Genomic DNA, 17246 nt, shown 5'->3' with positions numbered 1-17246 from the left:
TGACCAACATTGTGAAACCCCGTATCTACTAAAAATACAAAAAATTAGCCAGGCATGGTGGCACGCACCTGTAGTCCCAGCTACTCGGGAGGCTGAGGCAGGAAAATCGCTTGAATCTGGGAGGCGTAGGTTGCAATAAGCCAAGATCACGCCACTGCACTCCAGCCTGGGTGACAGAGCAAGACTCCGTCTCAAAAACAATAAAAATAAAAAATAAAACAGCTATTTAGAATCATGATTCTTAAGGCTAGGTGATACCCTAGCGATTATCTGCTCCAACCTTTTATTCCACAGATGAGGCAACGGAGGCCCAAAGAAGGGAAGCCATTTGATTCAAGTGTTCCAAGCTAATTGCTAACAGAACCAGCACTAACCCTCAAGTTTCCTGATTCCAAGTCAGTGTTGTTTCCACTACATCACACAGCCTCTCCATTTCTTCCTAACACCCCTGCTCTTCGTAGAGTTCCCCTTCTGAAACAGTAATTGCATGATTAATATGGGGTTACATACCCACAAGAAGGCTGAGCTTATCAGTTATAATCGGCGCTATGCACCATAGGCACTTGCATCACCAGCTCCTAATCTCTAGACAGTGCTGGATTGATGGCATTTCTGGGTTTTAAACGCCAGTTCCAGGAAGCAGTTAATTGCTTTACCCAAAAACATTTTTTCTTCCTGCCTCACAACGATGATCTGTCTGGTCTGCATACTGTTACCATGTGACTTAGGTAAACAGCTTCCTTAATATGGGGAAAGCCTTCTGGCTTGGTCTTCCACCCCAGTCCTGGGGCCTTCAGGCACATCTTTATGGTCTCAGCTTTGATATGCAAGTCTGAAGGTGTCAGCCATCACTTGACCAGCTTAGGTTTATGAGGCTACACCTCAAGTGGCATCCATAGCCACCTAGACATTGACATTACACCTACAGTTTCGATGGATGGCACCAGGTGAACAGGGGACTTAGGGTCAGTGCCTAGTTCCAGTGTCTGGTCTCACAGCAGACGTAGAGGGCCAGAAGATGAATCAACCCCTTATAGCTCTCAAAAATATATCCTTGGGTAAAATAACCAGTGTAAATGTCAATGACCACTTAACCAACATTTGCAAGTGGGTAGGTCATCTCTTTTCTTCCCTGCGCCCTGAAGCACCCAATGGCACACATTGATCAAAGTCCTTACTTATCACCAATTACCACAAGCCCGCTTCCCACCCCAATTCCCTTTTCTGTTCCTGAAAATGAAGATTAGTAGGAAAAGAAAACCCCAACAGTTTTTCTAGGCTTTTCAGGTTCCTATTAGTTCATAAAGGACTGCTTACTCTTTCTCAAGGAACTTCCAAGATTCCTCCTGGGGACTTTTCAATCCAAATCTGTGTCCTTAGAAACTCTTCAACTTTTTCTTTCCATTTATAGCTTAATCGTTTCTCTGCTCCCTGTTTTCTAAGTTCATAACTTTATTTTTCTTTCTTATGAAGATAGACTACACGTGCACTAACGTGCCCAAGTCTCATCTGCTGCCTTTTTTTTTTTAACTGAAAAAAAGGGATCTATTACTATTTGGAGGCAGTGTGGCTCTGAGCTCTGCTTTCTTCACCTGTAAATGAGGATTATACCATTTGCTTTGCAGGGCTGTGGTGAAGTTGGAACAGATATTCATAAGCACCTAGCATAGTGGCTGGCACCTTGTAGGTGCTAAATAAATGCTCATCCAGGAGAGATGGGCTCTGCTCCTTACTCAGAAATCCCTCAGATTCCTAAAGACTGGCCTGCCTCTCCTTACCTTCCTTCTGATTTCCAAACCCCATTCCTTTCCCATACCTGGCTTGTTGGTTTGTTTGTTCAGCTGTTCCTGCAGAAATCTCTAAACCTTTCTTGCTCTGTTCTTGGAGCAAAACTTGTGAGTTTCCGTCCCTCTCAATGTTTTAGAGATGCTGCTGGGACAGACAGTGTCAAATAATGCAACTTTCCAACTCCAGGACCCAGGCAAGATTCATTGGCTTCTGGATGAGGGGCAGCACCAACACTGTGTGTTCTCTCTTTATGGGAAGCAACGGGGTTTACCGCTTACTGGCTGGGAGATGTTGGGGAAATAACCTCTCTATATCTTTGTTTCCTTATCTATAAAATGGGTAAATAATAGAACCTGTGGGAGGATCTAGGTTCCATGCGGTCTGAAATTTTTTTGAAAGTACAAAATTATGAATATAAAATTAGGAACAAGGCTGTGGAAGGAGCTCATGCAAGTGAGGGGCCTTGAAGCCCAGGCTTCAACCACTTCATGGCAGCCCTGTGTCTGATGGAACCAGTCAGGCTGTGGAGAAGTTTAAACAGAAAACTATACATAAAGTGCTTAGTGCCTGACATAATAGGTTATTGTAATGATAATAAGTATTGTCGATATTTATGATTGTTTTGATAAAAACTGTTGATATGTATAATTATTTCGATAAAACAATTATAAATTAATTCCATAAATAAAATTACAAAAAATAGACATGTATAACAATTATAAAGCTTTTTTTTTTTGAGACAGAGTCTCGCTTTGTCACCAGATTGGAGTGCAGTGGTGTGATCTTGGCTCACTGCAACCTCCACCTTCCAGGCTCAAGTGATTCTCCTGCCTCAGGCTCCCGAGTAGCTGGGACTACAGGCATGCACCATGCTTGGCTAATTTTTGTATTTTTAATAGAGACAGGGTTTCACCACTTTGGCCAGGACGGTCTTGATCTCTTGACCTCGTGATCTGTCCACCTCAACCTCCCAAAGTGCTGGGATTACAGGCATGAGCCACTGCGCCCAGCCTAAGCTTTTTTTTTTTTTTTTTTCAAGAAGGTCTCACTCTGTTGCCCAGGCTGGAGTGCAGTGAGGCAATCTCAGCTCACTGTAACCTCTGCCTCCCAGGTTCAAGCAATTTTCCTGCCTCAGCCTCCTGAGTAGCTGGGATTACAGGCTTGAGCCACTGCGCCCAGCCAAAGTTTCCTTCTTGTCTCCTGTTTCTGCTCATAAGTTCATCTGAATGAAGGGAGTGGAGTGAGCCCCCATCTTCAGACTGTCCCTACTTGGGGCTCTCTAGTCCTTAAACATGGGGACCCCATTCTGATCCAGCAGGTTCTTGTCCTATCACTCACAAGACACATAACTTATGAGGAGACCTAGGGGACGCCTGGGAGCGGGGAACGGGGGAAGTAGGCCAGAGGAGGGGTGAGCACTAACAGCCAGGCTGAGGGGCCTGGAGACAGCCAGCCAATTGGAGGGCCCAGAAAATTCCCAGAGCTTCCCAGGGAGTGTACATGAGCAGGAGAGAGGAGTCAGGCCCAGGGAGGTCAAAGGGCATCACAAAAATAGCTGGGCTCTTGAAAAGGAAGGTGACTGTGGACGTTTCAGTAAAGGCTGTAGGTTTCCTACCACATTTTTTCATGCTGGGTGTGGTCAACCACAGTCCCATGTGTTGGCTGTGGCCAAAGAGGCCCTTATTCCTTCCAGTAAGAGTTTAGAATCTGGGAACAAGGGTTACAGGACTTCACATGACTGATATTCTTCTCAGTGAATTTCCATTTCCTAGTTCCTCTGTGAATCGTGTTCCTGGATCCCTGGAGTGGCTGCATCCGCATGGTGTGTATGAAACCCTGGAGAGGAGATGTCTGCTTCTCAGGGAAAGTTTGGTAGTGGAGCTTGGAGAAGGAATGCACTTTGAGAAGGAATGCACTTTAAGAAGCAAAGCAAGTACAGCGTCCACTCCAAGCCCCCCGAACTCCACCCCTGCAGCCACCAGCACAGGGTATAATGGATAAGAGTGCAGTGAGCGGGGAGGGGGACAGCTTCCTAAATCCAGAGGAGCCCCCAGACCGAATCTCCAGCCGCTCTTCCCAGGAAGCTGCCTGCCCTTGGGATAAAATATCTGAAGTAACTTAAGTATCATATCTCTGACGGGAGGATGGGGGGCTGGGGAACAGAAGGGTTTGTTCTTCAAAACTCTCTCCTCGCCACAGCCTGGAGGTTCTCTTGTTCCAGAAGAGGATGGCGTTGGAGGGAGCCCCAGCCATGACTCACTCGGAGCTAATCCTTAGCAAATCTATCACCATGGAAACTGCCAATCATCCGTGCTTTTCATAGCTTAACCGAACATCTGCCAGGAGACAGCAAGTCATACAAACCATTCGTCCTGCCTATCATGTTTACAATTGGGGCCCTGAAAAACAGAGACAGAGACACGGAGGGCAGCTCTTCACAACAGGGTGATGGCCCAACTCTGGCCACTAATCAGCTTCGTGACCTCTGTCGGGTCCTTCATAAGCTCCTCTGCGCCCCTCCTCCCCAGCTGGTAAAATAAAGGATCAGATCAATGACTCTTCACCTCGGTTGGGCCAATGGAGAGTGAGAGGGACAGGAAAGCAGGTCCCCTAAGAGGGGTGGGGCAGAGAGGCCTGTGTAGTTACAGTCTATGCACTATTATCATTTTACATTTGAAAGCTTTCAAAATAATACTCATAATTTAAACCACAGAAAATAAATCTTGACTCATCGTCTTAGGTAGCTATAGCTTTCTCAGTGGAAGGATAATGACACTCCATCTCTGAGCCAGAATGTCCAGTGTCTGTGAGGCTTTTAGTGTCATTATCAAAAGGGAATATAGGCCAGGCATGGTGGCTCATGCCTCTAATCCCAGCACTTTTGGAAGTGGGAGGCCGAGGCAGGTGGATCACTTGAGGTCAGGAGTTCGAGACCACCCTGGACAACATGGCAAAACTCCATCTCTACTAAAAATACAAAAATTAGCCGGGCATAGTGGCATGCTCTTGTAATCCCAGCTACTCAGGAAGCTGAAGCACGAGAATCTCTTCAACCAGAGAGGCAGAGGTTATAGTGAGCTGAGATCACACCACTGCACTCCAGCCTGGGTGACAGAGCGAGACCCTGCCTTAAAAAAAAAAAAAAAAAGAAATATGGATTAAAAAGACAAAAGCTTGGGAGTCGGACTAGCTGATCTCACATGTGAATCCAGCTCATACTCTGGGCTACTGGGTGGCATCTTCAAGCCTCAGGCTTCTGCTAACTTCTGCCTGGAGGGAGAAGCTGGAGGGGAGGCTCACCGCCGCCTTCCCCCACTCACACCAGGCATCCTCTCTCTTAGGAAAGCCAGCCGTGGAAGCAGGGTGGAGAGGCACATCAGGGCCACATTGCCAAGACAAACCCCTGGTGCACCTGAGGACACCCGGGACATTCCCTGCACAGTGTGACCAGGCAAAGAGGCCTTCTGCCCTGCCTCTCGGGTAAATGCTAACCCGGCATCTTGGCCCAGGGGTCTTCACTCAGTGGGGACACTGACAGGCCCCAGAGAACACTCAGATGGTTTTCAGTTTGTGTGTGGAAGGAGAGAGGAAGAGAGGCTGTGAAACATCTTCAGATGTTAACTTTGTTTAATTCCCTCTGTTTTTCCCCTTTCCTTTTCTGTCCATTCAAGAGGAAGCTGACCTATATTCTCTTGCCTTGTGGGAGACAGGAGGCAGAGAGGAAGCAGAATTTGCCTGTGCACTGTTTTGGCTTCTGTTTCTCAAAAGCCTAGGTCCTTAGAAGATTTTGGAGGGAAACAGAAAAGAAACAGCAGAATCACTGGGGAAAACATGGGGGGACAAGGAGAAAAACTATCACACAGTTTGTGGGGCCACATAAAAATACAAATTCAGAATCAAAAATTATTAAGTTTTTTTTTATTTTTTGAGACAGTCTTGCTCTGTTACCCAGGCTGGAGTGCAGTGGCACGATTTCAGCGCACTGCAATCTCTGCCTCCCAGGTTCAAGTGATTTTCCTGCCTCAGCCTCCCTGAGTAGCTGGGATTACAGGCATGCCCTTCAACACCTGGCTAGTTTTTGTATTTTTAGTAGAGATGGGGTTTCACCATGTTGGCCAGGCTGGTCTCAAACTCCCGGGCTCAAGTGATCTGCCCGCCTCATCCTCCCAAAGTGCTGGTATTATAAGCGTGAGCCACCAGGCCCGGCCCAAGAATTTTAGCAACAGCAAAGCCTTAAAACAAGCACGAGGCCCTTCTCAGGGTGGGGACAGTGTAAATGCATAGGTCACACACCCAGAAAGCTGGCCCTGGACAGGACTGCCCCGATATTTGACAGAAGATTGGTTCTGGAGTCAGGGCAGGGAGAGAGGCTGTTCACAGGTTCTGGGGAAATGAGGACCCGGGACCCCCCCAACTCCCTGGCAGTACTGGTGGGGAGCCGGTAAGACCCCCAGAAGGAAAGGTTTGGGGAGTACATAGACACTAAGCATAGGGTTCCCAATCTCAGATTTCCGGTCCTTGAACGTGGCTCAGAGGCAGCACAAATCTGAAAGGCCCTATGGACAGGACAATGGGAAGGCCTGGTTCTGTTTACAGATAAGGAATTGCAGAGCCCCCCAAACATGTCTGGGTACTGTTTAAAACCCTAAGCCCCTGGAACTGGTGCAGAGCATGGCAGGAGCAGGTGGAGGCATGCTGAATTACTGCTGTTACTTTTAAGCCATCCTGGCAGAATGAAGGCTTAGAGTTGGAGACTGACTCTTTTTGTTTTATAAAAATGAAAGCAATGCAGTATTTCTGGCAAATCTGGATTTGTAGACCAGGATTCGACCTCCCACTTCCAAGCCCTAGTTCCAGGCTCATTTCCATGGCCGAGCCTTAAGAAAAGTCAGGCAGGAGGCTGACGCAGTGATACAAGTGATAGATGAAGCTGGGCCCAGAGTGGTCGGGTGGTAGACATAAGGAGAAGTAGAGAGAATCTAGCAACTCTTAGGAGGTAAAATTGACAAGACTTAGAAGGCACTGGAAAGAAAGAGGGAGGTCTCATCACTGGCATAAGCATTTGGCTGGGTGGAGGTGCCATTTACTGACATCAGGAGTACAGGAGGAGGACGAGTTGAGGGGTAGGTGAGATGCGTTTGGTTCAAACTTGTTCGGTCCAAGATACCCAAGAGAAGATGTCACATGGACAACTGAATGTGTGATGTGAAGCTTGGAGGAGAAGTCTGGGCTGGAAGTGTACATTTTGTAGTCATCAGTTTTGAGGGTGGTTATTCAACAATAAGCATGGATGAGACTCCAAGGAAAATAGTTGAGAAAGAGATGTGAGGACCTAGGAATAGCTGGAAGATTCCCAACACTGGATGGGCAGGTGGAGGGGATGCACCTATAAAGGCAAGTCAGAGAGTAGGAGGGAGCTGAGAAGGCTGCATCGTGGAAGGCAAGAGAAATGCAAGGGGAAGTGGGTTGTTGCTGAGAGTTAAATAAAGTGAGAGACTAAAAATGCGTGCTGCATTTAGTAACAAGGAAGTCACTGGTGAAAGAGCCATGTCATTAGGAGACAGGCTTGCAATTCCCAAAGGAGAGACTGGGAGAGTTGAGTAGGGGGTACAAGAATGGACATGGGGAGCCATGTTATGTTTGGCTATGAAGAGGAGAGGGAAAGGCTATTGCTATAAGGAGAAGTGGGATTGAGGAAAATCAATTAAAGATGATTAAAGTTATTGTCTTTTTCATTTTAACAGCTTTATTGAGGTATAACTAACATTCTATAAGATGTACATGTTTAAAGTGTAACAACTTGAAAAGCTTTGCTATATGAATATGCCTGTAAAACCATCACTATAATCAGGAATACACGCACGCGCACACACACAATTTTTTTTTTTTTTTTGATACAGGGTCTCAATCTGTCACTCAGGCTGGAGTACCATGGTATGACCAAGGTTCACTTCAGCCTTGACCTCCCAGGATCAAGCAGTCCTCCTGCCAACCACCTCCCACCCCTAAGTAGCTGAGAATCACTACAGGTGATTCTCCTGCCTCAGCCTCCTGAGTTCCTGGGACTACAGGTGCATGCCACCATGCCCAGCTAATTTTTGTATTTTTAGTAGAGACGGGGTTGCACCATGTTGCCCAGGCTGGTCTCGAACTCCTGACCTCAGGTGATCCGCCTGCCTCGGCCTCCCAAAGTTCTAAGATTGTAGGCATGAGTCACTGCGCCCGGCCAAAGCTAACTTTTTAATCATGTTTTGTAGACAACATAGGGTCTCACTATGTTGCCCAGGCTGGTCTCAAACTCCTGAGCTTGAGGGATCCTCCTGCCTTGGCCTCCCAAAGTACTAGGATTATAGGCATGAGCCACCACGCCAGGCCAGGAATATATTTTTCATCCCCCCGAAGTTTCCTTCTGCACTTTAGTAATCCCTCCTTCCTGCTCCTCTCACTCCCATTCCCAGGCATCTGTCACTATAGATTGCATTTTCTAGAACTTCATATAAATGGAGATTTATACAATCGTGATTATTTGCTTTTTTTTTGATCTGACTTCTTTTACTCAGCATAATTATTTTGAGATTCACCTATATTGTTGTGTGTATCAATAGTTATTTCTTCTTTTTCTTTGTTTAGAGACAGAGTCTCGCTCTGTCGCCCAGGCTGGAGTGCAGTGGCGCGATCTCAGCTCTCTGCAACCTCTGCCTCCCAGGTTCAAGTGATTCTCCTGCCTCAGCCTCCTAAGTAGCTGGGACTACAGGCATGCACCACCATGCCAGGCTAACTTTTTTTTTAAATATATTTTTAGTAGAGATGGGGTTTCACCATGTTGTCCAGGCTGGTCTTGAACTCCTGACCTCAGGTGATCCACCTGCCTCGGCCTCCCAAAGTGCTAGGATTACAGGTGTGAGCCACCATGCCTGGCCAGTTATTTATTTTTATTATTGAGTGGTTTTCTATTGTGTGGCTACATCATAGTTTGTTTATGCACTCACCTGTAGATGAACATTCAAGCTATTTGCAGTTTAGGACTATTAAAATTTAAGCTGCTTTGAAAGTTCATGTACAAATCTTCATATGAACACAGGCCTTTGATCCTCTGCAGTAGATAGCTAGGCATGGAATAGCTGGATGTAATTTTTAAGAAACTGTCAAACTTTTTTCCAAAGTCATTGCACCATTTTACATTCCCTTCAGCAGTGCATGAGGGTTCTGGTGCCTCCACATCCTTGCTAACACTTGTATGGACAATCTTCTCAATCTTAGACACTCTAGCAGCTTCTCCTTCTTTTTCTGTCCCTATCCCATTTGGGGTGGGGACATCAAGTAAGGAAATGGCCATATGTAGGAGGGCAGAGGGAAAGGGGAGAGAGACAAGGAAACAAGGCAGTTACCCTCTGGCCATCAATACTCTCTTGATCAAGAGTGAAATGCTTTTCTCTCTTCTTTAAGAGTCTGTTCCCTGGGGACAAGCCCAGTCACTAGCAAATGTTATTTTTTATGGAGCATCTGGTCAACATGTTAGCTTATTGCCTTCCGGGCCAGGGACCCAAGCATGGGGCAGGAGCCCAACAGGGACCTTGGCTGTGGGAGGGTCCTCTACAGTCACTGTAGAGCAGGAACTTGGGGAAGGGAGAGTAAGGAGATTCATTCCTCACCCCCACCCCCGGGATACTGGTTTGGCTCACACCTGATATAGCAAGAAAAGAAAAGACAATAGTGTTTCTCTGCCCTCTGGGAGAAGATGTGCTGGTACGCGTAGGGGGAAGAGAAGTTTTGATTCCAGGTATGCACTTATTCCACCTGTAAAAAGAGCGGCTTGTCCTGCTGAGGAATCCGTCCTGTTCAGCCCTATGAGATATGTATCCTTTCTATGAACAACAGGTGTCAATGTGTAAGGAGTGAGGAGGATTAAATCATATTGAGGGCCTTCAGTAAACTCTGTTAAAATAATAGATTTTTATGTTTGAGGCCATGGGTTCAAGACCAGCCTGGGCAACATAGTGAGACCCTGTCTCTACAAAATACATACATACATAAATAAAATAACAAAATTTTAGTCAAAGCTAAGCCCATATCTAAAGTTGGATATACATACCAAGAGCACGTGCAGGCCAATGATGATGCTGAATTCTGGAACCAAGAACTTATATCCCTAATTTGAGAGTAAAAAAGAACCCAGATTACAATACCTGTAGCCGCTGGGAAGAAAACCCCAAAGACGGTGAAAAAAGATTCCCCGGGGCTGTAATCGGGCAGCGTGTTGTTCTGTAGCAGTTCGGGTGAATATCCAATGAAACCATGTTCTGAAATGACGCAATGGAGAGCAACATGAGCCCAATGAGAAGACACAGGACACATTTCCCTAGATTATAGTACTATTTCATATATCACTTTAAATATTGGAAAGGTAGGGGCATGTATGTGACACACAGCAACAGGGCGGGTCTGCAGAACCATCTTGCTTCCCACTTCTAGGGTTGACTTTTGTGTGCTGATCCCATAGACACAGGTGGATGAAATAACATGAAAGGAAGCAGTGGTCACTTCTGGGAAGGGAAGCATTTTCATCTTTTGCTTCATAGACTTTAATATAGCTGAAATATCTTTCAATGAGCATGTATTTATGTGTTTGTTTTCCATTTAAAAAATTAATCGATATTTGCAAGTTACTTCAGTATTCGAAAACCTTCCACGAGTCCCTAATAGCAACAGAATCAAGTCCAAACTCCTATCAAAGCCTCCACAACCTGGCAACAGCCACCACTCCCTACTCATCCCTTGCTTTTTCTCCTCCCCAGCAGCCACACCCTGAGGAAGGCCACCCACACCCACCCCCGTGCCTTCGTTAGGCAGTCTCCTGGCCTTCCAGACTCTTCCCCCACATCTCTAAGCATCGTAGTGGGCCAGCTCTTCAAGCTCAGCCCAGATGGTGCTCCTTTGGGCTTTATAAGCACTCCCTAATCAGAATCTATTCCTCCCTCCTCACTGCTTTTGGCGCTAGGTCTGGCCACAGTAGGACTTCCCCCAACTAGACTCCTTGAGGCATGAAATCCAGGTCTGCATGTCTCTATCCCCCAGAGCCAAGCACTGCATTGGTGCACAGTAGGTAGGTTGCAAATATGGGTCACGCTGAAAAGAACCTTTCTCTTAGATCTTTCAGCCTATGGGCACACCTCGCTTCCACACTTTCAATTTGACTTGTTCACAGTCTACTTTACAGCAGGAACATCTCAGATCTCATTTCCTCAAAGCATTTTAAACATTTTTGTACATCGACTTTAACAAAGTTTTTTCAAGTGGTTTCAACCCTGCAGGCACGTTGCTTCTTTGTCAAAGGAGGTCACTTTGAACAGCATCTGTGAACATGCTAGTGGGCTGTGGAATTTTAAGACACAAGTCAAGTGTTCTTGGTTTCAGGAACACCCAGGATATTCAGCCTCTGCTTCTGAATCTTGTCTCTGAGAAGGAGCTGGTTTGTTCCTATTAACTGTTGTCCAAGAGAAGCCAATCCCTGCTCCTTTTCCTTCAACCCCTGTAGTCCCGTAGGATGGGTATTCAGCTGTCACTCCATAGCCAACCCTAGGGTTTCAGGTACAGAATTTCCCGAAGCCTCATCCTCCACCCGCTCAGAGCTTAATTACAGCCCAAGCTTCCATCCACAAAAGAAGGCTCCTGCCACTCTGATGAGTCCAATGAGGTCGCCCGCACTTCACACAGCTTCCAAGATTCATAACTTCATAAGAAAAATATTTTTTTAAAAAAATAATGAAATGAAAACTCAGGGAAGCACAAGGGACCCTTGGGAGTCCAGTCGGGACTTAAATCATTGTCAATTGCTTTATTTTGCCTGAACACAGAACTTGTTCTGGCATATTCAATCCCAAGTGCTGCACAACTTTTCTGAATGGTTTGGCGTCTTCGCAGCTGGCCCTCCCCTCATTAACAAAAAAGCAATAATAGCTAAGTTGACTTTAGCTTATCCGCTGGCTGACCTCACTGATGAGTCCTAAGGAGGAGAAAACCAGCCCAGCCTGTCTTGGAACTGAGCTCAGCCAAGCTGGACTGATGTGCAGGTCAGAAAGCACATCTGAGCGGAGGGCTGTGTGTGCCTGGCAGGCCAGCCTCGCAGGACAGAAAACACTTAATCAGGCGTATTCATCTCCAAGGGCCCAAGGGCGGCCCTGACACAGGGGAATATTTGGTCACTGGGCCTGAAGGGCTTTGCCCTGGCCAGCCTGAAGGTTCAGAGGGATTTCAGGCCCAATAGATGAGTCACTGGGAAGCCTTTTCTCTGCCTGTCCCTTCAGCAAGACCCACAGGCTGAGATAATGAGTCACTTGGCTCCCTCGTGGGCCTGCCTCAGTTGCCCTCTCTTGCAGGGCCAATGAGAAATGGAGCCCTGCCACATTCACAAGTGCACACTCACACTCACGCTCACGCTCACACTACTGCTGGCCCAGCCTGCTCTGGGCTAGAGCCAAGCTCGGTTCTGAATCTTGCTCAAGGAAACCGTCTTAACTCTGCAAAGAACGCTACGGACAAAAATATGTGTCAATGCTTTGTTTACAATAATATAAAATCGGGGGAGGGGCCGGGTGTAGTGGCTCACGCCTGTAATCCCAGCACTTTGGGAGGCCGAGGCAGGCAGATCACTTGAGGTCAGGAGTTTGAGACCAGCTTGGCCAAAAGGTGAAACCCCATCTCTACTAAAAATACAAAAATTAGCCAGGCGTGATGGGGTGTGCCTGTAGTCCCAGCTACTCTGGAGGCTGAGGAGAGAGGATTGCTTAAACCCAGGAGGCAGAGGTTTCAGTGAGCCAAGATTGCACCACTGCAGTCCAGCCTGGGCAACAGAGCAAGACTCCAACTCAATTTTTTAAAATTTAAAAATAAATAAAAAATAAAAAAATCAGAGGAGGTTCTAAATGTCTATGTGGAACTGAGATATTTTAAATGCTTATAAAGAGTTTTTAGTATGAGAGAAAACTGTCCATGTTATATATAATATATGCTAATTCAGAAAACTGGATGCCATTTATAGTATAAATACAAAAAAAGGTATATTAGTTTATACATGTAAGAAACAGCTAGAAGAAAACACACCGAAATACTAACTGTGGTTGTTTGTATAATGCAATTACAGGCAATTCTTTTACTTTCTTTTTTTTATTTCTACAAAACATCCACATTTAAGTTAATGGGCTGAGTGCAGTGGCTCATGTCTGCAATCCCAGCACTTTGTGAGGCTGAGGTGGGAGGATTGCTTGAGTCCAGGTGTTTTAGACCAGCCTGGGCAACACAGAAAGACCTCTTCTACAAAACACACACACACACACACACACTTAGCAGCGCATGGTACTAGCTACTCAAGAGGCTGGGGTGGGAGAATCACTTGAGCCCAGAAGGTCAAGGCTGCAGTCAGCTGTGACTGTGCTGCTGCACTCCAGTTTGGGTGACAAAATAATTTTTTTAAATGAACATAATCTACTTGTCATCAAAAAATATCTTTTAGGAAAACAAACAAAACATCCCACAATTGAAAGCCCACTTTCTCCAGGCAGCTTTTCTATGTATGAAGAGCTTTTCTTTCTTTCCGTTTGTACTCTGTTTCCCAAAATGACTTGAGTGGCTTATGAGAAAAACATAAACAAGACAGGAAAAATAAAATAAGGACCAAAGAATGAAAGAAACTGAGCAAAAGAGATAGAGGGTGAGAACACCCTCAGTTGTACCTCCATGACCCACAGTTTGAGGCCTTATTCAGAGAGAATTTTCTAACTCTTTTGACCAAGCCCACTGAGGCAGGGCATTGGATCTGGTGGCCCATCCCTCACATGGACCACTTTCCAGTGGACAAAAAGGAGCCCCCAAAGCTGGCACAGTGGACCCTGCCTCATTTCCTCTGCCCGTATCTTCCCAGGCCCTTATGACGTGCACCCCTCACCTATCACCACCCCACCTCAGGGTCCCCAGTCCTGAGCCAGTCCCCAAAGAGTCTTGCTTACTGGTCCCCATCCTGCCTGCTGGGGCCTGGGTCTGTTTCCCACACCCTGAACCTGGCGGCCCACCCAGACCTGAGGCATGGTTGACTCTCTGTTGGGCTTATGCAGAGTGGGTGCCCAGGGGAGGCACTGATGTCTCTGACTGGCCGGTACTGGCTAGCTAAGCACGGTGTGAGGTCAGTGGGTCACACCCATGGTAGGGCTGAGGTCCATGCCACCTGCCATGCCCTGCGACAGTGGCTCTTAATGCCTGACTTGCTGATGCCCAGACCAAAGGTTCCTAATTCTTTTAGTTGTCCCCATTTGAGAGTCTGATGAAAACCATGGTCCCTGTCCCCATAGACACCACATTTTGCATACCACTTTGGGAGAGGGAAGATTTCTGAAGCCTCTCTGGAGGGCATGGACCTTAAGGTTCGAGACCTCTACTCTAGCAGCTACATCTGCACCTGAGACTGTCCCGCCAGGAGACACCTACAACTTCCCAAGCCCTGACTGCCACCATGCCCTGCCTCAGAGTGGACAGCAGCCCTGAGAGTGACATAGCCAATAATGTTTTCATGCCACAGTCCTTGCCAAGCAATGGCCAAGACTGTGGGCACAGAGATTGTGCAGGTCACCCCAAGGACATCACAGGGCAACCTCACTTCTGAAAATAATGCTGAGCGACCAGTGACTGAACCCTTCCCATGTGCCAGCCACTGAACACCAAGGCCTTACAATGTCATACTTGTACGATGACTAACTGAGGACACCGAGGCTCCGGAAGGTGAAAAATCTTGTCTGAGGTTACACAGGCAGATCTGTCTGTATTTCACCCACTGCCTCTCCCGGTGGCAGAAGCCAGGCTTCTCTCTCCAGGAGGTGGGTCCCCAGGCCCTGGCACTGCACCCCCTTACAGCACAGGTTGCCTTTCAGCCCCAGGAAACATGCCCACAGAGATCATGGCATCTCTCCCGGCCCCATCTGTGTAGGGCAGGCAGGAGTCCTATCCTGTGGAACACCATGTGCCTACCGGTATGCGATTGGCTGGAGCTTACACAGCTGGGAGGACACAGCCCGTCCTGGACCCCACATCTGAGTGAATTCAGGTCTCCATCTACCACACTGACCCTCTGTAATCCATCCCAAAGTCATTCCCCAGGAATTTCCTTTTTTTTTCTTTTCTTTCTTTCCTTTTTTTTTTTTCTTAAAGAGGCGGGGTCTCGCTCTATCACCCAGGCTGGAGGGCAGTGGCACTATCGTAGCTCACTGCAACCTCAAACTCCCAGCCTCCAGCAATCCTCTCACCTTGGCCTCCCAAAGCACTGGAATTACAGGTGTGAGCCACCACGTCTAGCCTCCCCAGGGATTTCCAACACTTTGTTTCTTGACCTCAGAAGAGTCTCTTGGCCTCTCCATTGGGCTTTCAATTCCTCTGCTGGTGAAACTGAGTCTGTGGTCTGGGGTCCTGTCATCTGACATCTTTCAACTCTCAAAGGCCTGGGATGCCTGGGGCCTGCAGCTGCTGCGTGTGAATGGATCTGGGTTTGACCTGAACATCTGTTTCTCTATCCACGGAATAAAAATACTTTGGTCCAGTTTGAGCTGTATGCTTTTAGGAAGAACAAAAACAAAAAGTGGGGGGGGGGGGGCGGTGCGGGTAAGAGAGAGAACAAATGACGACAAGACCCAGGCAGGAACAGGCAGAGGGAAAGTCCTTGAAGCTCTGTCTGCAGAAAGGCCTGATCTTTCCACCCGGAATTCGGGTAACTCAGGCTTCTTGTGATGTGGCCAGTGGGCTGTGGCTCTTCAGGGCCCACCATCTTCTCCCAAGGGGTGCTCGTGGGAGCCTACCCTCCTCCCCTTGGCCAAAGGCAGGCAGCGGGGGTCACTAGTGGGACCGAGAGCTGCTCCAGCAGGGCTGCTTGGGGTGCCCAGCAGCCGGGCATGGGAGCCTTGCCCTGGGTAGGCGGCTGCTGGGGGGCTCTGGGTGGCACCTGCGGTGCCTCCGACATCCCCCCCCCCCCACGCCGCTGGGGGCTGCTGAAATTAGAAGAGGGAGTCGGGAAGTCATACCCCTCCCTGTGGGCGTCGGGTTGCACTGTTGACTAACTTAGAAAGCGAGATTTCTAAAAATGATGCTGGGTCTGCAGGCTGCGGGCTGCGGGCTGCTGCCGCGGCGGGGGCTTCCGGCGGCGCTCTCTTCTGGGTCCCCCACCCCTGGACCAGCGACCGACGACCAGCCAGACAGCCCTTTCCTGGGAATGGACAATGGGAGAGGCTGGCGCAACCGAGAATAGCCAGCGCGGAGGAAGGGCTCGGGAGGGAGCGAGGAGGGTGCGGCTCGGAGGGCGCAGGAAGAGCGGCTCTGCGAGGAAAGGGAAAGGAGAGGCCGCTTCTGGGAAGGGACCCGCACTGGCGTCGGGGGAAGTGGTAGGCCCCGGAGACTGCGCGAGGCTCCTCGGCAGAGGAAGTGGGCGCGGCGCGCACTCGAGACCTCGCACCGGCCCGGCGCGCCGCCTCTGGACAGCCCAGCGCCTCTCACCACCTGGACCTCGCCAGACGCGGCCTCACGGAGACGGGGATCTGCAGCCAATCCGAAACTGCCTGACCCAGGGGGTCCACGGAAAGGGGAGGAAGGGGAGTGTCCACGGGCCCAATCCTGCCACTTGTCACCCACAAGAGTTCCTTCCCAAGCAGCCCCACCCTCGCCCGGACACTCACTCAGACACTGCCCAGCCCCAGATGGGCTAAGAGGCACAGAGATGGGCAATTAAACACAGCAGGCCCGGCCTGCCTGGGCTGGGGATGGGGTTTTTCTTCTGGGAGCTGCAAAGGGTGAAGCAGTTACGAGTTATCAGGGAGGAGCCGTCAAAACTGAACTTAAGGAGCATAGATTTGGGAGAAGTCCCCGCCATGCTTATCCTCCCTCGGCGTGAAGCACGGGGCCCCCTTCCAGGCACAAGGACCCTGAAGATCTCTGGGTGGAGGAAGGCAAGAACAGTGGCAAAATCAGGAATCAGGACACCTGGGTTCGGGCCCTGGTTATGCGAGGACTCACTGTGGGACTGTAAACAAGCCCTTTTCCCTTGGAGCTTTGAAACGCAAATTTTGAGTCAGCGAGACTGTCATGGGCCAGAGACCCAGCCTTCCTAATGAGCTCCCCGGAGATGCCACGCTCCTGCCTGCAGATAGCACTCTCAATAGCACAGTACTAGATGATTTTTCAAAACCCTTCTAATTCTGAAGTCTACCCAGCCAGAAGCCCACTCTCAGGCCTCTCAGGACACACTGTCCAAATACACAGTTGGTTTCCAATGGCAGAGGTAAAATCCCAAACCAGCTTCCATAACATGCCCTCCTCCCTTCCCGGACTCTGTGATTGCTGATACAGGATGTGCTCCAGAACCGTGAAACAAGCTCACTACCACAGTTTCATATGTTAATAAAACCTTACTGGCTGATAATGAGAGATTA

At 48.4% G+C, this 17246-nt stretch overlaps 1 protein-coding gene across 1 annotated transcript in view; it reads right to left on the bottom strand.

Annotated features, from left to right (window-relative positions):
* Positions 1–17246, bottom strand: part of SLC12A8 (solute carrier family 12 member 8) — a 134409-nt gene that overhangs the window by 47661 nt on the left and 69502 nt on the right. The window contains exon 6 of the mRNA XM_054551353.2: positions 9975–10088. Coding sequence (XP_054407328.2) covers positions 9975–10088 — 114 coding nt within the window. The remainder of the gene's footprint in view (positions 1–9974; positions 10089–17246) is intronic.

Source organism: Pongo abelii, chromosome 2, assembly GCF_028885655.2.
Source record: "Pongo abelii isolate AG06213 chromosome 2, NHGRI_mPonAbe1-v2.0_pri, whole genome shotgun sequence".
Lineage (NCBI taxonomy): Eukaryota > Metazoa > Chordata > Mammalia > Primates > Hominidae > Pongo > Pongo abelii.
The sequence above is the reverse complement of the archived record's forward strand: the minus strand, read 5'-3'. Positions and strand labels throughout refer to the sequence as shown.